This window comes from Vanellus vanellus (genome assembly GCF_965231255.1).
Source record: "Vanellus vanellus genome assembly, chromosome: 2".
In the NCBI taxonomy this organism is placed as follows: domain Eukaryota; kingdom Metazoa; phylum Chordata; class Aves; order Charadriiformes; family Charadriidae; genus Vanellus; species Vanellus vanellus.
In genome coordinates this window covers 131,861,894-131,889,776 of record NC_138906.1, presented here as the reverse complement: position 1 = coordinate 131,889,776, position 27,883 = coordinate 131,861,894, and the positions used below count along the sequence as shown (strand labels likewise).

Here is a 27,883-nt window from a genome sequence, read left to right as displayed (position 1 = left end):
GTCCTCTGGAAGCTCCTAGGAAGCTCCTGGTCTGCCCAGCCTGCAACGGAAAATGGCAGCATGCAGGCGTGCACGTAGAGTACCACGGGCTCGGGATCAAGGGAAGGGATTCTCCCCCTTTGCTCAGCATCTGATCGACGGCATGTAGAATGCGGTGCCCAACTTTGGGGCTCTATGCAGAAGAGAGAGAGAGACCAAGCACAGGAACTTCAGAAGGCGGCCACCAGGATTACTGGGAGCAGGCGCACATGCCCTGTGAGGAGAGGCCAATGGCTGCGGGCTTGTGCGGAGGCTGGAGAAGAGGGGGCTTTGGTGAAGCTAAGCAGCATCTTTCCAATGCTTCTTGGGAGGGGTTTAATTCAAGAGTTGGGCTTTTTAGTGGTGCGATTGGTGGAGAAATGATTAACAAGAGGGCAGAGAGCTGAAGCAAGACACGTTCCGTGTTTTCTCCCCTCCCAGCAGGCAGGCAGGCAGGAGAAGAAGGGTGCGCAGGGGGCTGTGCAGGCTCCATGCGTGGAGGTTGGGCAGGAGCTGACGGGCTGAAGCCTTGAGCGAGCTGGTGTGAAGTTGTGGACGTCCCACCCCTGGAAGTGTTCAAGGCCAGGCTGGATGGGGCTTTGAGCAACCTGGTCTAGTGGGAGGTGTCCCTGCCCGTGGCAGGAGGGTTGGAACTAGATGGTCTTTCAGGTCCCTTCCAACCTAAGCGGTTCTATGATTCTGCGATCCCTGAGCTCAGGCTGCTTGGAGGAGATTTTGGGAGAGATGTCCCGAGGGCTCATCCGTGCCGATTGCTTTGACTGCCCTGTCCCAGTGAGCTCTGGAGTGACTTCCTGGCATGTCGTTGTCCTTGCCTCCCTATGGCAATGGTGCCTTCTGCTTGTTGAGTCTCTCTGAGAGCAAGCCACCATGGCTTGGTCTGCCCGGGTGAGGTGTTGTGGGCCTGAGAGGTTGTGGCCAATATGGGTCTAAGGCCAGTGTTTGTTTTTTCCTGCTGAAGAGAGTCACGCAGGTATAGGGGAGTGGTGTGAGAGCGGTCCGGTTGGATGAGCATGCGATGAAGGCGTGAGGTGACAACATCCCATGATTCCTTCGATAGCTCAGCTGGTAGAGCGGAGGACTGTAGGCTCCCTTGCACGGCCATCCTTAGGTCGCTGGTTCAACTCCGGCTCGAAGGAGTGTCCTTTTGGCTCTGGCCCAGACCCTGCGGTGCCTCTGCCTATTGGCCCCGCGCGGGTGGTGGCTCCCCTCCGAGGGCTGCCCAGCCTTGGGCTCTTGCCTGAGGTGGGATGACGACCAGCCAAGGCAGTTTTGGGTGAGCCCTGGGCAGGAAATGGTGGTCCTGAGCACTGGGGTTTTGAGGGGTCACCTCCGTGAGGAAAGCGAGTGGGTGGGTGGATATGGGTGTGAGAGCGAGGCCGACGGGAAGCCCGGGCTGCGGGTGCGAGGCGGGCAGCCTGGGTCAGGGGTGGGTGCCTGGCAGGGGAAAGGACCTCGGGCAGAGGCCGTGGGCTGGGGAATTAGCTCAAGTGGTAGAGCGCTCGCTTAGCATGTGAGAGGCAGCGGGATCGATGCCCGCATTCTCCAACGCTTTTCATTCCCCTTGCCTGGACACAGGGCCCTTTGCCTGGGGCCGTGTCCTCTGGAAGCTCCTAGGAAGCTCCTGGTCTGCCCAGCCTGCAACGGAAAATGGCAGCATGCAGGCGTGCACGTAGAGTACCACGGGCTCGGGATCAAGGGAAGGGATTCTCCCCCTTTGCTCAGCATCTGATCGACGGCATGTAGAATGCGGTGCCCAACTTTGGGGCTCTATGCAGAAGAGAGAGAGAGACCAAGCACAGGAACTTCAGAAGGCGGCCACCAGGATTACTGGGAGCAGGCGCACATGCCCTGTGAGGAGAGGCCAATGGCTGCGGGCTTGTGCGGAGGCTGGAGAAGAGGGGGCTTTGGTGAAGCTAAGCAGCATCTTTCCAATGCTTCTTGGGAGGGGTTTAATTCAAGAGTTGGGCTTTTTAGTGGTGCGATTGGTGGAGAAATGATTAACAAGAGGGCAGAGAGCTGAAGCAAGACACGTTCCGTGTTTTCTCCCCTCCCAGCAGGCAGGCAGGCAGGAGAAGAAGGGTGCGCAGGGGGCTGTGCAGGCTCCATGCGTGGAGGTTGGGCAGGAGCTGACGGGCTGAAGCCTTGAGCGAGCTGGTGTGAAGTTGTGGACGTCCCACCCCTGGAAGTGTTCAAGGCCAGGCTGGATGGGGCTTTGAGCAACCTGGTCTAGTGGGAGGTGTCCCTGCCCGTGGCAGGAGGGTTGGAACTAGATGGTCTTTCAGGTCCCTTCCAACCTAAGCGGTTCTATGATTCTGCGATCCCTGAGCTCAGGCTGCTTGGAGGAGATTTTGGGAGAGATGTCCCGAGGGCTCATCCGTGCCGATTGCTTTGACTGCCCTGTCCCAGTGAGCTCTGGAGTGACTTCCTGGCATGTCGTTGTCCTTGCCTCCCTATGGCAATGGTGCCTTCTGCTTGTTGAGTCTCTCTGAGAGCAAGCCACCATGGCTTGGTCTGCCCGGGTGAGGTGTTGTGGGCCTGAGAGGTTGTGGCCAATATGGGTCTAAGGCCAGTGTTTGTTTTTTCCTGCTGAAGAGAGTCACGCAGGTATAGGGGAGTGGTGTGAGAGCGGTCCGGTTGGATGAGCATGCGATGAAGGCGTGAGGTGACAACGTCCCATGATTCCTTCGATAGCTCAGCTGGTAGAGCGGAGGACTGTAGGCTCCCTTGCACGGCCATCCTTAGGTCGCTGGTTCAACTCCGGCTCGAAGGAGTGTCCTTTTGGCTCTGGCCCAGACCCTGCGGTGCCTCTGCCTATTGGCCCCGCGCGGGTGGTGGCTCCCCTCCGAGGGCTGCCCAGCCTTGGGCTCTTGCCTGAGGTGGGATGACGACCAGCCAAGGCAGTTTTGGGTGAGCCCTGGGCAGGAAATGGTGGTCCTGAGCACTGGGGTTTTGAGGGGTCACCTCCGTGAGGAAAGCGAGTGGGTGGGTGGATATGGGTGTGAGAGCGAGGCCGACGGGAAGCCCGGGCTGCGGGTGCGAGGCGGGCAGCCTGGGTCAGGGGTGGGTGCCTGGCAGGGGAAAGGACCTCGGGCAGAGGCCGTGGGCTGGGGAATTAGCTCAAGTGGTAGAGCGCTCGCTTAGCATGTGAGAGGCAGCGGGATCGATGCCCGCATTCTCCAACGCTTTTCATTCCCCTTGCCTGGACACAGGGCCCTTTGCCTGGGGCCGTGTCCTCTGGAAGCTCCTAGGAAGCTCCTGGTCTGCCCAGCCTGCAACGGAAAATGGCAGCATGCAGGCGTGCACGTAGAGTACCACGGGCTCGGGATCAAGGGAAGGGATTCTCCCCCTTTGCTCAGCATCTGATCGACGGCATGTAGAATGCGGTGCCCAACTTTGGGGCTCTATGCAGAAGAGAGAGAGAGACCAAGCACAGGAACTTCAGAAGGCGGCCACCAGGATTACTGGGAGCAGGCGCACATGCCCTGTGAGGAGAGGCCAATGGCTGCGGGCTTGTGCGGAGGCTGGAGAAGAGGGGGCTTTGGTGAAGCTAAGCAGCATCTTTCCAATGCTTCTTGGGAGGGGTTTAATTCAAGAGTTGGGCTTTTTAGTGGTGCGATTGGTGGAGAAATGATTAACAAGAGGGCAGAGAGCTGAAGCAAGACACGTTCCGTGTTTTCTCCCCTCCCAGCAGGCAGGCAGGCAGGAGAAGAAGGGTGCGCAGGGGGCTGTGCAGGCTCCATGCGTGGAGGTTGGGCAGGAGCTGACGGGCTGAAGCCTTGAGCGAGCTGGTGTGAAGTTGTGGACGTCCCACCCCTGGAAGTGTTCAAGGCCAGGCTGGATGGGGCTTTGAGCAACCTGGTCTAGTGGGAGGTGTCCCTGCCCGTGGCAGGAGGGTTGGAACTAGATGGTCTTTCAGGTCCCTTCCAACCTAAGCGGTTCTATGATTCTGCGATCCCTGAGCTCAGGCTGCTTGGAGGAGATTTTGGGAGAGATGTCCCGAGGGCTCATCCGTGCCGATTGCTTTGACTGCCCTGTCCCAGTGAGCTCTGGAGTGACTTCCTGGCATGTCGTTGTCCTTGCCTCCCTATGGCAATGGTGCCTTCTGCTTGTTGAGTCTCTCTGAGAGCAAGCCACCATGGCTTGGTCTGCCCGGGTGAGGTGTTGTGGGCCTGAGAGGTTGTGGCCAATATGGGTCTAAGGCCAGTGTTTGTTTTTTCCTGCTGAAGAGAGTCACGCAGGTATAGGGGAGTGGTGTGAGAGCGGTCCGGTTGGATGAGCATGCGATGAAGGCGTGAGGTGACAATGTCCCATGATTCCTTCGATAGCTCAGCTGGTAGAGCGGAGGACTGTAGGCTCCCTTGCACGGCCATCCTTAGGTCGCTGGTTCAACTCCGGCTCGAAGGAGTGTCCTTTTGGCTCTGGCCCAGACCCTGCGGTGCCTCTGCCTATTGGCCCCGCGCGGGTGGTGGCTCCCCTCCGAGGGCTGCCCAGCCTTGGGCTCTTGCCTGAGGTGGGATGACGACCAGCCAAGGCAGTTTTGGGTGAGCCCTGGGCAGGAAATGGTGGTCCTGAGCACTGGGGTTTTGAGGGGTCACCTCCGTGAGGAAAGCGAGTGGGTGGGTGGATATGGGTGTGAGAGCGAGGCCGACGGGAAGCCCGGGCTGCGGGTGCGAGGCGGGCAGCCTGGGTCAGGGGTGGGTGCCTGGCAGGGGAAAGGACCTCGGGCAGAGGCCGTGGGCTGGGGAATTAGCTCAAGTGGTAGAGCGCTCGCTTAGCATGTGAGAGGCAGCGGGATCGATGCCCGCATTCTCCAACGCTTTTCATTCCCCTTGTCTGCACTTATGGTCCTATCTCTTTGGCCCGACCTTGTTGTTTGCCGAGAGGTGTAGATTAGCCAGGGGCATATCTGGAGTAGCACAGGGTATTGGCATTAGCATTGGTACGTGAATATTTGTGTTTGTTTTCAATCATTAAATTGAGTACTCTACACAATTTGCAATAAAATTCTAAATCACCAAGGTGTAGTCTCTCACAGAGGTGCATGTATACTCATTTTTTGTAAGTAGTCTGTCAAACTGGCTATTTTCAAACTTCTTAAGAGTACCCAGGAAATGCGGTATCTCTTTGCATATTACTTTTTTGTCATACTGGAAAGAAGTAACTGAATTACAGTTTAAGGTATTTTACAAAAAAAAAAACAAAAAGTAAAGATTAGTTTTGCAGGGTATTGAACAGAAACAGATCTCTCTTGAAATTGTGCTGTTTAGAAGCCTGTTGGCTTTACTCCTTGATAAATTAGACTGTGCTAAACTCCGAATAAAAGCACAGAGAGGTACCACTGTCATGTTTATTAAAGAGTAAATTTTGCCTTGGGCTCTGGTAGTATGATTAATACTGACTTAGTTAATAATGACAGGAAACTCAGAATCAGGTATTGCTGGTTTTATACCTTGTACTAAAGAATACCAGTTCTGCAGCAGATTTTTGGATTAACATAAATTAAAAGTTAATTAAAGCAATTCTATGAGACTGACTCATCATTTTATCTTACAAATATTTACAGCTACTCCATTAAAAGTGAATCCCTCTGACATTTCCACTTTACTCAGAAGCTGCCTTTTTTTGCTATAATTACTAATAAAGATGGATAAAGCACCACTGTCAGTTTTACCGTAGATCACTGTGTAAATCAACTTCTTCATGTTCAGCATGAAATATAGTTAATTCCATTCTACATTCTTCCATGACAACTGTCTCCTTTGGGGATTAAAGTAGGCCTCCTGTCCATAAATTTAAATGTAAAAGCAACAGAAAACATGAGGTTTGATACAGAAGATGGTTTCTGCAGCCAGGCTATACTACAGGGACACAGAAGGTGCAATTTGATACTGTAGTAAGTTTATCCCCCAGTGGTATAGTTATGCAAGACAACGAAACCATGAGATGTCAATAGCTTTCTTTCCACTGTGTGAAGAGTTTGAACATTCACTACTTCTCCCACTTCCATTGGATGCCTCCCACCTCAATTCACATGCCTTTAGGAACAGAAAGCAGGAGAGACTTAATTTGTTCAAAAACACAGAGGACCGAGTCCCAGTAAAATTGAAACTAAACAATGATGCAAGTAGATCTATTTCATAACCTCTTTTTCAGTTCAAATATATTCTTGCGTTTGATAGGAAAAGCAAGCTGTGTTAAAGTTTGACTGGTAGCACAGTCCAACCAACAACACCCAGAATGATGCTGTAATAAAAATTTTATTACATTTATTAAACCTACAAGTACGTCTGGCATATTTTGATGTCAAGAACATCTATTTCACTCGTGAGATTTAAAGTTCTTTCTCTTTTTAATAGCAGAATGGATTTAAGAGCAAAGTGACCCATAAAATCTTCTAGCCTTACTTCTAGGTCTTGTTACATTTCAACAATAAAATACTTTTCACCATTTTGATAACTTGCATTTGAGTAAAACTTATGTTAAAATCCTCTCTTCTCTCGGTAGAGAAGACCATTTCCTGTGCCAGTATGTTTTGGAGGTTGGTTATGCTCACTGTTAAAACCATGTACCTCTTTTTCAGCTCAAACTGCTTTTAGATTCCAAGCACTGGTTCTGATTATACCTGCCTTCATAAAGTGAAGAATCCTCTCACACTTGGCATTTTTCTCCTTCAAAGATATTATACGCTATAATCAAATAGTTTATTAGTCTTCTTTACGACAATGTAAACTGATCAAACTCCTTATGTCTCTTACTCTAGTTCTTGAATTGTTATTATAGCACTTCTCTGCATTTGCTTTACTGTTCAACATACTTCAGGAAAAGATGTTAACATGAGAACTGGGTGCAGTATTCAAGGACTGCACTTCACAAGCATAGTCTGCGTTATATTATCCTAACAGTCTGACCTCTCATTCAGCTAGATTAAAACATCTTAGATGAAGCACACAGATTGCTTGTGGGATGAAATCAATAGATTCACATTGCATTATCTCTGATTCTCTTCAGGCTCTCATGGTGAAAAAAAATTTAACAACGTATGTCTACAGTGCAGGTAACTCAAAAGGTTTTACCATCATAATCATGCCAGACAGACTAGCATTTTTAGACATGTTGCAAAGCACATTTTACATACCTGTAGGACTTCTTAATCTCATCATGTGTTGCTCCCTTCTCTAGGGCCAGGATTTCATATAATGCTTCCCCTGATGTTGACAAAGCACGTTGCCTTTGTTCAGCCATGTTAGCAGTGCATTACCAAAGCTGCTAATGTAGAACAGAATTTAAAATAGCAGGGACTGCAAGTATATACAGATAATATTTTTTATTGTTCATTCTAATAGATTTTAATCAGGTAGTAAAAGGTTAAAAATACATGAAAGAGAAACTAGAATGAAATAGCCTCTAAATTATCCACCATCCCTTAAAATCATCCCTTAAAATATTTTAAAATTGTTTGGACAAATGGAAAAGCAAAAACCAAAGAACAGAAGCTCTTGTGTTAGGTATCACTGTTCATATAAAAGGCTTGATGTTGCTCCCACTGAAATAAATGGCTAAATTTTGTACAGCATTAATGCCTGCACATAGTATTTCCACCTAGTTTGATTTGTGTTTTTTTACATCTATCTTTTCTAAGTCTTAGAAGAATAATTCTACTATTTGTTAAGACTATTGGCTTCTTGCAGTGGGGTAAGAGCTTTGTACCTCTGAGTATAACCTAATGCAACACAGCGGTGAACTTTTGCTTTCTCAACACAAGGACTCAGATTCAGCCTAAGCAATTTTAGGTGCCAAGTTGAATGATTAAGTTTGAAGCTTAGTCAAACTAGACTCCATATATTGTCAACAGACAGAGATACGTACTCAGAAGATGACTGACCAAGCACTTTCTGCCTATTACCTCTACAGCATGCTCAGGATGACTGCATTCCCAACTCATGTGCCTGAGGAGAGGTGGAATGAATCTGGACCTAGGCAATGAGACTAAATACCAAGAATTGACCTCAGTATTATAAAAGCAACCGTTTATTGCAAGCTTATGCATGGGAAATACTGCCATCAATCAGGGTTCTCTCTTATTTGAGATACAAGGCTTTGGGCTGAATTCATGAGCTTGTCATAAATTTAACAAGGTGCCCTTACAGTATAATGCAAATAAAGGCTAAGTACAGGCTGACAGATTTAGTCCACTTCAGATCTATCATTCATTCCTTCTCTCATCACAGAGGCCAAGCAGACAAACAAGTAATTCTCCACTGAGTGGCTCTGCTATCGCCTTACAGTTCATAGTTCATCCTTCTGGATTTGAAGAGCCAAACATTTTTAAACCAAACCTATCTAATGCTAGGCAATGACATGAAGAAACTCATATAAACTATAATTTAAAACACGTTATAGATACCTGTCATTCATAAGAGAGAGCTGCAGCTCTTTGATGGTAGACTTGCCACAACAAAACTCTCACCACAACCTCTTTATTTCTTTGCATGTTGCACCTTTCTCCAAATGTTGAGAAATGATCACAGGAAAAGCCTAAAAGTGAGCTGTGATCCCAGCCATAAGAAAAATTTCTGAGAACCTGTTTTGTTAAGGTAAGACTACCCACTCTGCTATTTCACCCTTCTCATTGCTGAGCTAGAAACACTATCTTGCCATTATTCATATATTATTTACTAGGCCACATTTTGGTTCAGAACCAGACATGTAATACTTTTAAGCTCTTCAGCTTTGTTTAATACCAAAAAGAAAATCAAATACCATGTAATTATACACAGAAATACAATATACTGAGTAATTCTGGCACACGGTATCTGATTTTCTAAAAGACCTATATTTATTCATGTTTACTTTGATGTTTTCTTTTTCTAATAAGCTAACACATAATTTAGGGTCTTGTGATCTGCTGAAAAAAAGACCTTTCTACTTTTAAGTGTCGTACAAGCCACCAACTAAATGGATTGAACGTTCATTTTGAAATTAACAATTAAGAATGAAAAGGTATACAAGCTTATAGATATTACTGTACGACCTGCAGTAGTTACAATGCTACTTGTTAATAATGGTATATGTCCAGAGCACATTTAACATAATCCTGGGATCTATCACACCGGAATCAAGGCACATCAAACCTGTTAATGCACGAGATAATGGTGCGCAACCACGTGAAGTCACAGCTATACAGCATTATTTACAAATTCTGTTACATAATGCTGATGAGCTACATGGCAACCCTGAAGAATAAAACAAAATTAAAGTTGTGATGGATTTTATTCTGAAGAACTAAAAAGTTGTGTGATTTGTACTTCTCATAAAATAATTTTAATAACCCAGTCAGCTACGGAAATTTAAACTCACTAGCCTATTCAGTCTTTTAGTGATTAATCACCTTGAAAGTTCAGCTACTCAAAGTTATTTCTTACTTATTTAAAGCAGTCCTATAAAATGCTAAAAGTACGAGATGACCCTTTTCTAGAAAAAGTTATGCTCTCTTTATTAAGGAAGACATAACAGTTACAATTTTAGTACTAGATCCATTCCTGATGGCTGAAATTACATTAGAATCCTATTTTCAAGCTATGTATTTTTGTTCCAGTGGAACAGAGTCAAGAAAACATTGTTTTCTTTCTTGAATGACAGTAAAATGTATTAAAAGACAATCCATATTCTGGTAACAATTCCACATCTCCTAAGAGAATGGGATCCCAGTTAATTTCAACTTTTTCTGCACAAATTTTTTACTACCCAGGATTAACTATCTTATACAGGGGCTGTAATAATATGCCTTTTTTTTCTACCGTACTCATCATCAATCTGGATTTGCGCTGAAAAATAAGGCAAGGTGATTCAAATAACATACCTGCTTCAAAAAGTGGTGGAACACAATCTGGCATGTATAAACTCACAACATTATCAGCTCAATATCTTGATGTCTTTATGCCCATATAATCCAAAAGGGAAGAAGCAAGTGCCACTAGAAGCCCTGTTCCACGGAAAGCAGCTGCTGCTTTTCATCCTTCACAATCAAGGTTAAACAGGTCAGCGGAGTCTGATTACTCTTTTTGTTTGTTTGTCCAGTATCCAATTGGTTATCTCTCAGGAAGACCTATGAAAGAATGAATAAAACATTCATGAGCCTAAAGGCTGATATATCCCAGAGTTAACGACACCAAAAAATATGGGACATTCATGCATGCAGTTAGTTGTTCTGTTCTTTACTCTTGATGGGGTCTTGAGTTCTTTTTTTTTTCCCCATGCAAATGTATTAAATTTGTTTAAAGGTACAACAGTCTTGCTCAAAACTTCACTTCTTTGAGACCAGCCATGGCTTAGGTTTATTATATAGTCTCTTCCAGAACACAATTAACTGAAGAAGTCCTTTTAGGACTCCTCCTGAATTCTTGTAAATTCTTATATCAAAGCAGAAGATGTAGGGTGTCTTCTCTTACTCTGACTGAGCTTCTCCTCTAACTTATATCATAAAAAACTCTGGAGAGCCATTCCTTTCCATTTGGAATAGAGAAGACTGTAAATGGCAGAGACTTAAAAAAACAATTGCTCTTGGTATGTCATCCTTGGAATCAAATAGTTCATCCTTTGAACTCAATAAGTTAATTTCCCAGATCACCCAATTCCAAATGATCTGTTTTTATAGTGGGTTGACCATGGCCGGCTGTCAGACCCCCACCCAGCCTCTCTCTCACTCCCCCTCCTCAACCGAACAGGAGGAGCAGATAAGATGAAAAGCTAGTCGATCAAGATAAAGATAGGGAGATCACTTGCCAGTTACCATCACAGGCAAACCAAACTCAACTTGGGGAAAACTAATTTAATTTATTGCCAATTAAAACAGATTTGGATGGTGAGAAACAAAACCAAAAATTAAAACAACGCCTTCCCCTCATCAGCCTGTTTCCAGGCTCAACTTCACTCCTTCATTCCCAACTCTTCTACCCACCTGGTGAATGGGAAATGGGGGTTGCGGCGAGTCCGTAACAGCTCCTCTCTCCTGATCCTTCTTCCTTACACTTTTCTCGTGCTCCAGCATGGGTCCTTCCCACAGGCTGCAGTCCTTCACGAACTGCTCCAATGTGAGTCCTCCATAGGCCGTGTTTCCTGTCAGGAGAACCTGTCCCTGTATGGGCTCCTCTCCATGAACCACAGTTCCTTCAGGAAATATCCATCTTCTCTGGCACAGGGTGGATTGTCTGTAGTGTGGATATCTGCTCTGGTGTCATCCTGCCCACGGACTGCAGCGAACTACCTGCTTCACTGTGGTCATCTCCCCAGGCTTCAGGGGAATCTCTGCTCAGGTGCCTGGAGCATCTCGTCCTTATCCTTCTCCGACTTTTGTGTGCACAAGGCTGTTTCTCACACTTTTCCCTCACTCCTCTTTCACTTTTACTTTTGAAAAACATAAAGGTGGTTTTCTTTCTAAAATATGTTTTCCTGGAGGTGCCACCAGCTTGGCTGATGGGCTTACCTGTGTCCTGCAGTGGGTCTGTTGTGGAGCCAGCTGTATCCAGCCCCTGACCTCCTCCCACAGGGGCCTCCCTACAGTGCCCCACTACCTAAATCTTGCCACAGACACCCTGTACAGTTTTATGTGGACTAAAGTCCTGCAAATGGATTCATGGAGCCCCATAGCCCAGTAAAGTCTGCTTTGGCAAGAGCCAGTGAGTTTGTGCTTGGATTCAACTGTAAGACTGGAACTATAAATCAATTTAAAACAAAACAAAACAAGCATAATTAATTATGATCATATAAAAACACTATGAAAAAGGAAGCAACAGCATGACAGCTGATAAAAAAAATTAAGTGGATGCTTTTTAATGTGATGCATGTGAGTTTAACATTTCTCTTGTCTTCAGTATATTCTTTAATTTCAAGCATTCCCTCAAATTTCAGCCTTGGATGGGGACAAGGCAAGGCACATTTCAACCTAAAATGTGAGTGTTTCTCGTAGTTACGAGAAGTCAAAATAGCACTGTAAAAATATCTTTTCCAGGACATTATCAACAGAGTAGGTACAGCTAATTCTATTTATTATGTTTTATTGTCACAATAAACCAGATTATTCAATTATCTTGCATGATCTCAATCTTTGAAATTACTTCATCATATTTGCAAAACAAAACAAAACAAAACAAAAAGTACACTTCTTAATGGTAAGAAGAAATGAAGGGGCAAAAATATAAAAGGAAGAAAATAAAATCACTTTGAGGTTACCCAAATCCTCTGTACTTATATACATCCTATTATCAAGAAAAACATCCCTGCACTGCAACCTTGTCACGTACCTAGACCTACAGTTCTGTGTGAATACAGCTCCCTCTGGTGTGTTGAGCTAACACTGCTCTGTAACCTACAGTGCTTTTCTTATAAACACTCGTTTTGTTTGAAGGAAATTAACACTACCTCTGCAAATCTATTTTTTTTCCTTTGCGGATTCTATATCCTGAGCACATTCTAATGGATCTTTAAAAGACTCAAACTTTAATGAACTGTCATAACTCTTTCGTCAGATCAGCTATATAATGTAGAAGAATAAAACATATAATTTAATACCTATTCACTCTTCTCATTAATTTTTATTTTTTGTATCGCAACACCTAATAGTACACCACAACCTCACTGTGGCAGGCAATGCAAAACTAAAAGACAGTCCTATCCCCACAGGACCTTACATCTAAAAGGTCTTACTTACACTTTACATTTCATTTCTATGTTGCATGCATTTCAAAACAGACAACTCAGAACATGTCTGGAAAGGTAAAGTTGCATATCAGCTTATAAAAATTTGAAACATGTCCCAGACAGAGGAGGAGGTCCAGGGTTGCTTCAGAAGCCTACAGGTACACACAACCAGAGCGAAGGGTTGAAGAACTCTGAGTCACTCCAGTCCTTCCCCCCACCGCTCCCTCTTTTCCCTGGCTCATAGCAAGTTCAGGAACTAAGAGCCTGGAGCTGAAATGCATGAAAGGACTGGCATCATTGCTCAACAGTGGCGTGAATTTTTATCTTCCAAGGCAAGGAATGACAACTTTTAAAAGCTGAGCTGTTTTCTTACTTTGTTGAATCTGGCAGTGTTAATATTGACATCATCCAAGCGTGAAGGAGGTACAAGTGGTCAGACAGGGCACTTCTGACCTTCATGGAGAACCTATAGCTTCAGATTCTTTCTTCCAGTAGTGACAGGGAAAGAAAATCTCTGATTTTACTCAGAGGAATTTGGGGACTGAAATAAATTTTCTTGCTGATGTACTTCAGTAAAGCCATCAGGTTAAGGGAGGCTATCCTTCCCCTCTACTCAGCAGTGGTGAGGCCATGCCTAGAGTATCGTGTCCAGATCAGGGCCTCCCAGTACAAGAGAGACATGGACATACAGGAGGGAGTCCAGCGAAGGCCACGAAGATGATGAAACAACTGGATCATCTCTCCTATGAGGAAAGGCTAAGAGAGCTGGAACTGTTCAGCCTGGAGAAAAAAAGGCTTAGGGAGATCTCATCAATGTCTATAAATACCTGATGGGAGGATGCAAACAGGACAGAGCCAGGCTCTTTTCAGTGATGCCCAGTGACAGGACCAGAGTCAAGGGGCACAAACTGAAACATAGGAGGTTCCCTCTGAACATCAGGAAATACTTTTTCACTGTGAGAGTGACCAAGCAGTGGCACAGGTTGCCCAGAGAGACTCTGGAGTTTCCGTCATTGGAGATCTTCAAAAGCCACCTGGACGTGGTCCTGGACAACTGGCTTTAGGTGGCCTTGCTTCCTTTCCCCAAAACTTCCCTAGTGTGATTTCTATTATCACTAATTTCTGTGCCTTGTTCTGCTAAAAAGGTGGTAAGAACATTAGCAAGGATGTTGGAATTTATATTGGTGACTGATCAGCAATGACAAGAGAAAGAAGGCAGGTGAGGAGACTGAAACAAGAGCTCTTGCTAGTTGATAACTTTTCACAGGGGAATGAATGGCAGTCTGAAAAAAAAAAAAAAAGACCCAAAACAATTAGAGCATGAGGATGAGTAATGGAAGGTAGGCTGATGAGCTGAGTGAATTTGTACATTGAGAAAGGGTGTATACAGTGGTAGTGTGTACTGTTTTTTCACTCTCTTTTGTTTTATTTTTGAATATTGTGCTATGATGATGTCAACCTTAATAAGACCAAGCTGAGCAAGCTAATCAAAGGGCAATAGATTGAGCAAGTGGAAAAGGATGCTTCTGCCAAGATGTGCTGGGCCATTGGCTCAGGCACAGGGACTGATTTTTGTTAACAAGAGAAGAGTACCTCCAAGGCAGCTATGTCCCAAAATGTTCTTCTTCTAATTTCTTTTTTAGCCAGTTCTGCTCCTCACGCTCCTGGACATCTAATGCTCTGCTTCAACTGTATTGCATGCTACCTATTAGATATTCAAACAATCTCCTAGAGAAAAGAGAATTGGTTTAAGTTCCTTTCTTCAGAGCGAGCCTTTTGAGATCTCAGACAAACCCAACAATTCTACAGCAAGAAATTACATTCCTCTTGCCACATTTCTCTGTTACAGTATAGTTGCTGTCATTATGGCTTCAAAAGTAATAACAGAATTGATTTAAATAACATGATTGCATTGCATCTGTTTTTAAATACATATAACTATATTGGAAGGAAGGTATTCCATCTGGTAACCCATCTGCAACTCCAACAAGAACTAAGTATTCATAAGAGAACATTCATATATTTGAATTCTCTGAACATATTGTGACCTTCTGTTACTATTCACATAGAATATCTCAATTTAAATATATGCTGGGTTTTTAATATCTTTCCACAACTGCAGTATTGGAAAAAGTAGCAGACGTGAGAAGTATGAACCTTAAATGAGCAGTCAGTTGCAGATCAAAATTGCTCATGCCTTTAGGTGGTCAGCTTGACACAGAGAAGCAATCCAGAACTGTAACTTCCTAGCTCATTCCAGTAAATCCAGTTCAAAGGCTTGGTGGACTACCTAAGTGACACGATATAAACATTTTTTCCCAAGAAATTAAATTAGAGGCTTAAAAATGAAGTTTTACATAATAGTATTATACTTAACTTTTTCAACAAGATACTCAGTGGAACATTGGGAATTTTATTTTCGTCTGTGGTTTAGAAGAAAGGTCTGTCTGTCCTCCCTAATTTAAAGTGGGTCATGGAAGTAGCCATAACTAAGACATAAAGCATAATAATCTCTCTGGTTGTAATTTAAATTTCTTTCCAAAAAGCAAACGATAGGAAGTCTCTAGTTTATATAGCTTTGACAATTCAGAGGTGAGTTATCTAGGACTTCAAGTAAAAGTGAAGTAAGTGTGTCCCCTAATTCCTTATTTAGGCAATGCCCTGGTAATTTATTTTGCAAACAGCTGTAGCACTGTAGCATTATTTAAGGAGTAGAAGAATTACAGATTAATGGATGAGAAGAGAGAAGTCCCGGATATATTTTTTTTCTGAATATCATTTACTGACAGAAAGTAAAAATTCCTAAAATTGTTTTTAATTAGCAGAAATTTTTCACCAATAAAGTAAAGAAGCAAAAACATAACGTGAGACCCCACCTGGAGTACTGCACCCAGCTCTGGAGTCCCCAACATAAGAAGGACATGGACCTGCTGGAGTGTGTCCAGAAGAGAGCCACGAGGATGATCCGAGGGCTGGAGCATCTCTCCTATGAGGAGAGGCTGAAAGAGTTGGGGCTGTTCAGCCTGGAGAAGAGAAGGCTCCGGGGAGATCTTATTGCGGCCTTCCAGTACCTAAAGGGGGCCTACAGGAGAGCTGGGGAAGGACTTTTTACTAGGGCAGGTAGTGAGTGATAGGAGAAGGGGGAATGGCTTTAAACTGGAAGAGGGCAGGTTTAGATTAAACATTAGGAAGAAGTTTTTCACTTTGAGGGTGGTAAGGCACTGAACAGGTTGTGCAGAGAGATTGTTGAGGCCCCATCCCTGGAGATGTTCAAAGCCGGGCTGGATGTAGCCTTGGGCAACCTGGTCTAGTGGGAGGTGTCCCTGCCTATGGCAGGGGGGTTGGAACTCGATGATCTTCAAGGTCCTTTCCAACCTAAACCATTCTATGATTCTATGATAAACATGAATGCTATTCTCCCCATACTAGGTGTAGAAAAAGGCACTGGCAAGATTTCCCAATAATTCAGCAGACTAACATTTCAGTAAATTAGTAGCTTCATTGTTAACCATTTACCACAACTGTTCTTAGGGTTCTTTTTTCCCCCTTGTTATGACAAGACCTTTCATCTAGAAAATACTCAGAGTTGAAACTCAAAGTCTGAACCCGTGGGCTTACAGTTGGCTCAAGTCAATCTGAGGGCTGCCAGCAAAGGAGTGGTCCAAACTTTCGCCGATGTTTTTTTATTATTATAATATTTTTTTCTCAGTTTTCAGTTACATCAACTTGGTAGTCTGACTCACTACATGACTGGCATCATTACTAGAGCTGATGCAATGGAAGTGGTGACATCACACCTTTTCAGCAGCAGTAAAGCCTTACATTGTCTTCAGCTCGCCACAAAACCACACCTTAAAAAGTATATAGGGGCCAGAATACCATACACGTGTGAAGCACAAGTAAATTCTGTGGAGAATGGTGTGAATTAGAAATATTAAGACTCCCCTGGACGAGCCTGTGGCTATGGGATAGGCTGATACTTGATGGCATACTAAATATTGTGGAGGTTTCCACTGCCAGCTTTGCAGTGCCGTGGGTGCGTGACACCACGTGCTGTTCCCATTGAAACACCCTCTGCCAATTCAATTTGTTCAACAAAACTTTGACAGGTTAACTTTGCCCCGGTGGGACGGCTGCTACAACAGGCACCGGTTGCCCACACAGCCCCAACCCTCTGCGGTTGCGGCACCGCGTGTTCCCCTGCTACCAGGATAAAAGCAGACAGGCGGGCATAAAATCCTCACGAAGCGCTCTGCTAATTTGACAAAAAAAAAAATAAAAAATGTAATCATGTGCCCACACCTGATCCAGATCAAATTTGTACTGCTGGGTGATGTGGCATGGCCCAGAGCCAGCGGTAATGATTGCGGAACCACAGCACTCGGCAAAGGCTTCTCCTGCAGAGGAATTACTCGTACGGGAGATTGTAAATACAGAATGTGGCCTATCGCTGTGGAAACAGCTTGTGCAGCCTCCCCAGAACATGCCCCGATCCGCACAAAAGAGACATACCCTAACCCCTTGCCAAACCGCCTTTCTTTCTACCCTTAGAGGGAGGGCGCTGGGTTGGCCTCTGACTGAGAGCATTAAGAAGGGGAGGGGGGGGGGGAAAAAAAGGAAATTACATGTCTGAGGTTTTTCTTTCGGGCAAGTCTCTTATAAAAATAAAGGAGTGTACAAATGTCTTTGTTTCCCTGCCAACTTTTATAAGAACTAATTAAGACCAAGGAGAGCTTCATTTTCCTGTTTATTTCATACCAAGAACAGCTAATGAATTTAACCTATTGACGATTTTGCAGCTGCCTGCTTTAATTTGCTTATGATTGAGAAACAAAAAGTTAGTGTAACAGCAGCGAGTTGCCAAAGCCGCGGAGCGGTCACCGGTGCATGATCCAGCTCTGTGATCAAACTTCAATTAGGCAGCTGTGCCAACAGAGCGCGGGCTGTTCTTCCGAGCAAGAAACCAGTATTAAAAGTACAGCCCCTGCTTTGCAGTTGCTTATTTCCAAGCAGGCTGACTTGTCCGTAATAAGGTCAATATAATCTTAAAGCTATAGAGTGCTGGCATTTATTCCCTGCTAAAGAACATCATGCACTTTTCAACTTTATGATTTATCTGTTGATCGCTATAGCAAATTCAAGGCACAAAATTCAGCGGTAATTGCTATCAATAAACCAAGAATTATGCTTTCCCAGAAACTAATCTTCGGGGGTAAATATTCAGAGGCCTTAGCCTAACTCATATTTCCTAGTTCAGGCAAATCGATTACAAGGCATTTATTATACCAGAGTCCTATGGACTTTACGGAAATCATACAGAATTCAATAAAGAATTTTATGGCTGCTGTAAAACCTACAAAATACTTTTTAATGTCCTTTTAATTCAGAAGGTGAGATCTCAGCCGTCTATAAATCCGTGACAGAACTCCCGACTGAGACTGACAGAAAATGAGCTCCCAATCATTTGCAGCTCTTATTTATAAAATTTTCCATAAATTATTCTACGTGACTGGGAAATCTTATGGTTTTTACTCACATTAAATTCCACAGGTTTGGTTAGGTTGTTGGTTTTTTTTTTCAAAAGTTGAGGGGAGGATGATTCACTTCAGGGGACGCGAGGTACATCATTTTCTTGCTTTCCTTAAAAACCGTCTCTTCAAACTTTTACGTGTTATTTCAAAATATTATTTCAGAACATTTTACAAATATTAGACAGGGATCCCCAAACCATGGTATCCTAGCTTGGGAGTCCCTAAGCTACTTAAGAAGGCAGGTGCCCTGCTGCACCTCCGCTCCCCACCCAAGATTAACCTTATGCACGAAGCTTTGTGCAATTCTAACAAATGGAAAACAGAATATCGAATAACAGCTAACTCTCCAAATTTGCACTGTTACATGCTTATTCTGTTCCAAAATCATGAACCTGGAGATGTGAAGCTTTTCCTGGGAAGCTGGGCAAAAGCCTTCTCCTTACAGCAAGTAGAAATTGGCCACCAGCACCCTCTGGCTGGAATGTGGCAGCATTATAAAGACTTTTAGTGTGTGCATGGAGTCCGTGCCATAGAAAGGTGAAATGACTTGCTGTGGTACGTATGCCGTATCAGAGCAGAACAGAATCCAGATCATGTATTACTTGGCAATCGTCAGTATATGCTGCTACTGTTTGTTCACATCGCAATCTCCTCTGCTGGCGTTAGGCACCGCACTTTGCAACCTTTCATCATCAACTTTTGATGTCACAATTCAAACTAGACGGATTTCACCTATTCTTCCTTTTCCTACTTGCATATTATTTAAAAGTCACGTGCAATTTAAATTAATGTATTGTTACAAATTACATACAAACCAATGTTTGTTCCTACATTTGATAAGTGGCAATTATAAATAAGCTTGCATGATGAACATTTGTTGATTTTTTTCCAAGTACTGTTTAGAGAGATCTATTTTATCAATTGCTTCTGCAAATGGACATTCATGCATATCCACATGATAAAGTGACAAGAAAACAAAAAGATATCTGAAAATTGAATTACAAAGCAGTTGTGCTTGGAGTTCATACATTGTTTGGGAGCATAGTTTCACGCTGTACATTTTTCTCCATATCTTGCAATAAACCAGTCATTTGGAATGCAAATGGTATTGACTTGGAGTGTATTAGTATTAGTTCTGACTTCTAACAAATTAAAGTCAATTCTCCCATTATCTGGGAATTGATTATCTTGGCTACAGATGCAATGACATGTAGCTTGCCCACAGATCATCCAGTTCAAGATCAGCAGCAATATAACCAATCTTTCACCAAATTAAGCTATTTGAGGCTATTGGTTCCCAAATCTTTGTGCTCCGCAGTAAAGTATTAGGATCTTTCTTTAATGGCTTTACACTCTTCTTGTCTTTTTAGACAAATTACAGGTACTGCAGAATGTGTAATTGTTAGTTGAGCGTACAAGTAAAACCTCCGGCATACAACTGAGCAGATGTCATGGTTTTCCCTGGGTTCAGCTATTCTATAAAACACACTGTCTTGCAGGGTTTGAACAATTTGAAAACTGGCATATTTATTCAGATTTTATACATTGTAGAATGAAATGTCTTAGTAAAGAATTATATTAACAAATATTCGGAGTCTAAGGTGAGTTAAACATTATAAAAGTTGCTTATTTTCTTAGGCCTATATGTGTAAAAAGTAGTCTACAAATTTCTAGTCATGTAATTTAATCTAGAAAACTGCTGACATGGTATTGATTTATGTAGATTTAACTGATGTTCTGACACATGACTAGAGGGTGTTCTCCATAACCTCAACTCAGCAAAGCATGTAAAAACATGCATAAGATTAAGTATATACTTTGTACCACTAATACTTTATGCAATTAACCCAGATTTTTGCCGCAAATTCTGCTATGCCTGTCTTGTATCATAAACGTTACATATATATTCCACATATATGTTGTATATTCCATATCTATGTTATATATTTCACATCTGTTATATACTTCAATATATGTTATACATATATTGCAAATATCTTTACGTGAGATTTTAAAACCAGATTTTCTAAAATTAACTACTTTTTGAATCATATAGTATCTGAGTAATCGCTTACATAATCCTGATTTACACCAGCTAGGTGAGATTTTATGATATAGACGACGTGGTCTAACTGTGGGCTGACTCCAAAAGGGGCACTCCTATCACCAGCTATATACCTGCACCTTGTACCAGCTGTGCTGTTTGCCTGGTCACACTTTTTTTGGGGGGGGGGGGAGGGGCGGGGCATAAGGTTCATTTTCTGCCAGCTTAACTCCCTAAACTCACTTGGCTTACCCTAGAGTTGAGCATCAGTACTGGTAGCAGCAAGCAACCAGGAGGAATGAGATGGAGGGCCATGGCCCCTCTGCACAGCAGCATCTAGCTTAGCACAGACGTATTTTAAATCCACATTTCCAGTGCGCTCCACACCATTAAGAAGCCCAGCCTCCGTGTTTTACCACACTAAACCCCCCCTCAGCTTTTCAACAAGAGACACGTCTCTAATTAAATGCAAAGCTGCTTTTAAGAAATTGATTGGAAAATGTTCTCCTCGTACTCAGACTGGTTTTTATCTGAACATAAAAGTCAGTTTATCAGAGTTAATCCTTTTAGTATGCACTTGTCTTACAAGAACGATTTTCTTTCATTTGGTCAAGACAAAGGATTTCAGGAATTTCTGTAAACTAACCCTCCTGTGGCTTTGTTGCTTTTTTGTTGACATATTGGCAACATTCCTTCCATTTTTAATTGGATTAAGCACATATAAATTTAGTGAGATGTAAATCAGACAGGATTCCAGCTACCTTTTTGCTATTGTTAAAAACAAAAAGTCTAGCAAAGAATAAACCTAAATAAAACCAGAGGTGGTCTCTTCAACGTAATGAAATCTCGCTGCATTTGCTCAGGTAGTTAATGGGAAGACTGGCAGAATGACAGATGTTTTTCCAGACTTTGAAGAAGAAGTCATGCTAATGTTAACCCTGACACATTCTTTCCTTCACAAAGAAATGTCAGGATGCGAAATGGTGGAAAAACATGGGTTGCTGCAAATATTTAATCCTCTCACTTCTATTCATCTGAATGGGATTACCTTCTACCGCTATATGTTTTGATAGAAGTGCAGTCCCACCAATTAGCTAAAAGTAAGCACAAAAAGATGAAATACCCCATTAATTTTTGATGCAAGCTCGAATTTAATGGAGAAACTGGAGTATTTTATTTGAGCATCTTTTGAAAAGGCAGAAAAATAACTACTTGGAGTAATTTCATTTGAATACTAATTAATATACATTTTTACTGCTAATGTGAACCTCTGAATGTAATTGTTAATTCTAATCATAGTTAATATTTATTTCAACTTAACTCTTTTTGTGAGGGAATAATTGCACGAAATGGCACTTCAATAAAAATAAAGTTGAATAGTAAAAAAGCCAAAGTGCAAGAGGAAGGTGTGTGTAAGAGAAAGACTGCTAGGTTCCTGCATATAGTCATCCAAATTATCAGATGTGCAAATGCTGCAAGTCACTCCAGTTCCCATTTCTGATTTGTTTCATCCACCAAAGGGAGACTGTTGTTAATGTGTCCTTTTTGTTGCTAGACATTTTCCAATAATTTCAGCATATATGAAAAGCAATTATTTTCCATTCTCATACAAATAAGCTTCTGCAGCAAGGGAGTGCACTCATCTTTAATATAACCAGAAACAAATTAAAACGTTCTTTGTCTGAAAACTTCTACTGTTATTAAGAAAGGTCTCAATATTGAGCTTTAAACAACAAACTGCTTTCCTTTGTTTTTTGACAACACAACACAGTGATATTAATAAGACACCGTTGCATCAGCCTAGTTGGTAAGCAGGAACTTTAGCTCATTATTTCACTTCTAGCAGCATTTGATAGTCTCAGTTTTAATATTAGAAGACACCTTTATCATAGGCCAATAAGCCAGTAAAGAATCAGATGGGACACCAGGAATCTTTTGAACATAAATACAACTTCCAAATCCAAGCCTAACTCTCAGTCCCTAATTAAGGGACCGATTACTTACTTTTTTAAAAAATACAAGTCAAAATTGCTCTAAAAAATCCTCGTTAAGACTGTGCTGAAAATGGCACCTTCATGTAAACAAATCTAGAAAGGATGTGCAATTTGATGAGGTATTGGGGCAACATATAAAACAAAAGAAGTTACAAAACCAAATCAAAATAAACCACTACATTTTCTAAAGACCGAATGGGTGATTGATGCTCTACAGCTTATCATGGAGGCTACCAGGTACTGTACGCTGAATGGCACGCTGAGAAATGATTCAGCTGGTGAATGTGCAATGCATTTGTTACATCTGTTCATAAGGGTCCAAACCCACTTCCATTACCAACACAAAAAGCTGTGAATTTTCAGCTTCTAATAACACCATTAAGCTTGTAAAGCTGCACCTCTGAAACTGCACCTGGGGTTCTCATGTCCTCCCACTCTGATATTAAAAATATTCTGCGCATCAGCTGTTATTATGCATGTAGAAATGACACAAAGAGAAGCTTTCTCCACAGGCTTATGCTGACACCAACGCCCTTAGTCATTTTAACGCTACTGTAGTATGAAGATTTTTGTCCAGACAACCATAATCGCTCAGAAAACCATAACTTCAATGCCTAAGACCATTTAAGCTGTGTACACACTAGCAAGTTTCCTAGAAATGCATTTAAGAAAGAATAACAGCGTGAAAAGAATCACCTTTTCACGCTGTTATTTTCAATATCATCTTCAGTGGAATTACAAAAAGAGATCTTTGAACCGATACTTAACTTTTGACAATCTGCATCTGTGTTCAGAGCTGACTTTTGTTAGCATGTTTCCTCAGTCATTCCCTGTTTCTGGAGGCTATAACTTGCCAGTAAATCTCCAGTCTTAAATTAAGCATAGAGAAAAAAACCCTGAAATCCTCTGGGATCACACTCTCTAACTTTCTGCTCCAGCTTGCTGGTTTTGGTGCAGAATTGGTACATGTCCATTAGCCAGTGTCAGTTTAGTGAAACTGAAGTTATTACAAATATTGAAAATATTCTAAATAGTTTTCAATACAATATTCAAAACACCAGAAATTGAAGCAAAAGCAAACAAGCAGTCTGCCCGAGCAAGTCAAACCAACCTAATCTGCCTCTCCAGCAGTGACAAAACCTGTAGCTAATGGGAATACGGTACACGTGACATAGCTCATCTTTGCTGACACTGCCCTTCTACACCATCCACCCTGACATTAAAATAAACAAAATTAATGTATCCCACTTCATCTGATCAACTTCACAGACAGAAATCGAAGCGTCTAAATTAGGAGAAAGGCTGTGCTGTGTTCCTTCTTTTCAGTGAAGAGAAAGGAAACTCCAAAGAATAACTTGGATGGCCTGCTGTCTTTCCCTTAATTATTGACTACAAAATTAGCCTTAGGCAACTACTCTCTAGGTTAAGCCTCTAAAGTTAGGAAAGATGAACCTGAGCCACGGAGTAGATAAAGTTACTGCAATATGGGTGCAAAAATGACTGGAAACCATTGCCAGAGTAGTTAGGAAAGGTTGACAGGATATACTAAATACCATTCTTCAGGTTTCTTCTGGATCTTGGACTCATCTGTTCACAGAATTTTCACTGTTGACCTGACTATTTGAGAGCATGCTTATTAAATTTGCAGATGACAGAGAGCCAGGAAAGAGTGCATGTATATGGAAGGATAGAACAGTATTCAGTCTCAATCATCCCCCAAAAATGGGTTGAGGAAATCACAATGCACTCTTCAGGAAGGAAGACCACATTGAGGGGACAGCTAAGAGTTCTGCAGAAAATGATCTGGGGCTGTGGGGGATGGCAAACCAAATAGGAGTCACAAATGTATGGCCACAAAAATTCAAACAGGCATGACGGAGACCCAGGGCAAGGCAGAGGGAAGGGACACACCAAATGGGGACAGGAGTACGCTTCAACCGGGCTGCCAGATGTCTGGGAGTCCTATGGAAACATACAGTATTCACTCAGACAATAGCTCTGGGTAGAAAAAAAGGAGGTATCTGGCTATGTGCCAGAGAAATGGCACAAAACCAATGTGTAAAAGCACAGTTACTGAGGACGTCACAAATGACATTTTTCCTGTCCACAGAAATAACCCTGCCTTTTATACCATGTAACTTCTTCAGGTAAGAAGAAAAGCTAAAAACTCTCTGGTGCCTGTCTTGATCATGTACCTGTACAAATAAACATTTTCTGTGTTCTTAGAGTGTTTTCCAAGTACAGGCTTGTTAAACCTTTGAAGATCCTCATTCTCCGTTCTGTACAACAATGTGGGAAAAGCATCCTCTCCTGTTCAGATTGTTCAGTTCTTCCAGTGTTAGCTGGCTGTGCCCCAGAGTGGCACTCCGTGCCGTGTGGTTAGCCCAACACAATGTCTTGCTGGTGTACGTGTATGATTTCATCCTCTTTTCATGGTAACCAGGAAACTAAACTAACTCCGATTTTGTGATCTTTCATCTCTTGGGTTTCACATGAGTGATATCTTTTTGATAAATTCAGTCATCTGTAACACTTCTTCCTTGCTAGACAGCACCCTGAAAATTATAATGATGTGTAAGAGACATTTACTAAACGTGTAAAGAATCATCGAAACTTTATTAACAGCCCCTGAATTTGAATAAATTCTGATGTGTAGTCTCTATTAAAGGCTGTATCTGCCATGATAAAGAAGCCAAAACACACAGGGCTTATTGCAAGCGAACTATGGCACCTCATGATGCCATATGATGCATTTAAGAAGTACAGCACTATGGTGTTCAAAGAACTCCATGGTTCACAAAGATAACAACTTGATTCAAACAAAATGCTATGAATGAACACATTAGTGTTGCTATACCTCTATAACAAAAATAAACAAAACCCTCTTTCCTGTGCTACAAGCTCTCAACTTGCAGCAAGACATGAGAGCAGATGGCATAGACAGGATGTAAGGCATAGAACGTGTATTCTTTTTGTAACAAACATATTTAGGCTGAAAATATGTGACTTATGCTGTAATTGTAAGGCTTTGTCTATCATCCTGAGGTGGGATTCTTCCTTATAAACTGGTACAAGAAATCGTCACCTGGCTAATATTATTAACTTTTGTATTTATGAAAAATAGTAATTTGTGTGCTGAAAGCAGAGCACTTAAGGAGTCAGTCACTGCCTGGAACATCTATGCTTACTTTGTAAGAATGTTATTTCAGATTCCTTAATAGTGTTTATATAACATTAATTAGAGATCAAAGATAATTTGATTATTAGCAACGGAAAATGCTGATTGTGTTATTTAAGGATATACTGGTTCAGACTGAGTGCTAGTATGACCTTAAAGAACTAGTTTCAACTAGTCAGATGGAAAGTAGGTAGAGCCGATAGGAACTGTAAAACACATTACCAATGATCTTTATTTACAATTTGACCTTGTAGGATTGAAATATACACTATGTATATTCAGTGAAAGTAAGAATATGCACTTTTTTCTACTAAACATGATATTTTGTTCATAAATTTAATTTTACACTGACTACAGTAACAATCCATCCTACCTGAGTACAAAAACTAATTTGTTGTCAGTAGGAAGGAACCAAAAGTAATTTCGAAAAACAAACGAGGGAGGGAAATCCCGACTCCAGTGAAGCTGGTGGAGTTCTATCAGTGACTTAAACGCACTGTTGACTTAACGTAAGCAGGCCAAATATGAATAAACTGTCAAAGAATGGGGAAGAAAACCTGACATAACTTAATTACTAGGAAAAAAAAAAAAGGCTGAGTATGTTATTTTACTGTGAAACTTATCATGTACTTATTATATATTTTGAATTATTGTATGCATATATTATAAAGTCATACTGTGAATGCTTGTGACATTTTTATTTCACAAAATGGGAGAAAAACAGCTGAAGAAAGCTTTTTTAGGACAAGGCAGTTGATCCAGAGTCCTCTCTCACGTGTCCACATGTCCTTGTGTCTATCCATGAGACCATGTGGGACTGCCGTTCTGCAAAAGAACAAGGTGCATTTGTTAACTTCGCAGCTTAGAGTAAAACAGCCATCGGTCCACATCTACAAAACTTCTTGCTTCTACAACTAGTTCAGATGAAAATCCTCCATACAAACCAATTATTCTTTCCAAATGTATTCCTCCAAAGCCATGTCATTGCCTATAAATAACCATTATCATGTGAAATCTAAACCTTTCTGCCAGTAAGCAAGCACTGAGAAGAACAATGTACTATGCAAAATTAAATCATATGAATCATTTTGCAAAATCTGATTTTTAAGTGGGTACAGGCACTTCATATATTATTCAAAGAACAGAAACGTTCCCTTACCTATCATGCTATATTTAGGATTTTTTTATAATGGAGAAGTAGAAAAGATGAAAAGATGGAAAAAAGCAGCTGCAGGTAGAAACAAAGGGAGGATTAGTCCTAAAAAAACAAGCAATGTTTCGTTTTAAGTGTTCCAGTTAATGTGATGTACATAACCATGGACCAGATCACCTCATGAATTATTCTACTTCTCCCTTAAAGTCCAATTCCTGGTATTGTGTGGTTTGCCATCAATCTCGTATTTTGTTTTACCAAAAATGACACGGTTTTACTTCTTCATCTTCCAAAAAAACCCACCCCTCCACACTCTAAAAAATGAAGACCGAGGATTCAGATGCAAATACAAACTCCTCCATGTGCTGCCTTTGATAGGTAATGCATTTTAAAACACATCTGTTTTTCCGTGGTTGATTTTCGAGTCGCCAGGCAAGCTGAGCGTTCCAAGGCCAGGCCGTACCCACCAGTGCCTGGTCCCCGGCGGATCCCGCCCCGGGGAAACGGCCGCCCCTTCGGCGAGGCTCTCTCAGCCCTCAGGGCACAGCTGGGGGCGGGGGGAGGACACACCGATGGCTGACAGAAAACGCAGACACTGAGCCACACCCCCCCCCCCCCCCCCCCCGCCCGCCTGCCTTCCCCTCCCGGAGGCTCCGACCCTCCCCGGTCCATCAGGCCTCGCCTCAGCAGGGCCGGCCGCAGCACGTGCTCAGTCCCCCGGGGGGAATGAAGGAGAGAGGGAGGTGGTGCCGCCGCCTCCCGCCCCTGCGCGGGCAGCTGTACCGGCCTGCGCGGTGCCGTGCGGCCCGCCCGCTCCACCGTCCGTTCCGTTCCGTCCCGTCCCGTCCCCCGCCCCTGCCCGCCTCAGCCCCAGCCTCGCAGCCGGCCGCCGTCGTCACCGAAGGCGCGAACAGGAGGGCGCATGCGCCTGCCGCGGCGCGCGGGGCCCGCCGGCGCCGCCGAGCCACCCTGCTGCGCACGGGCGGGAGGAAGGGGAGAGTGGGTAGTTACGTGATGACGCTCTGCGTGTCGCCAGTCGCGCGACCCACGCAGAGTCCGTCGGGCTTGTGCCTCCTCCTGGGCCAGTGCGCTCGGGGCTGTTCCGAGTGGGGGCGGGCGGGGCGAAGGCTTCCTCCGTCTCCCTCCTCTCCCTCTCCTCCTCCTCCTCCTCCTTCTTCTCCCTTTCCCTTTCCCCTCCTCCTCCTCCTCCCCGGGTCCCCTCTCTGAGGGCCCGGCCCCTTTTCCCCC

The 27,883-nt window shown here is 43.1% G+C and overlaps 1 protein-coding gene across 1 annotated transcript in view; it reads right to left on the bottom strand.

Annotated features, from left to right (window-relative positions):
- DNAJC5B (DnaJ heat shock protein family (Hsp40) member C5 beta) overlaps positions 1–7,281 on the bottom strand; it is a gene marked incomplete at both ends in the record, with an annotated part of 53,131 nt that extends 45,850 nt beyond the window's left edge. The window contains one exon of the mRNA XM_082499703.1: positions 7,175–7,281. Within this exon, the coding sequence (XP_082355829.1) occupies positions 7,175–7,281 (107 nt within the window). The remainder of the gene's footprint in view (positions 1–7,174) is intronic.
- Positions 7,282–27,883: the final 20,602 nt, after the last annotated feature.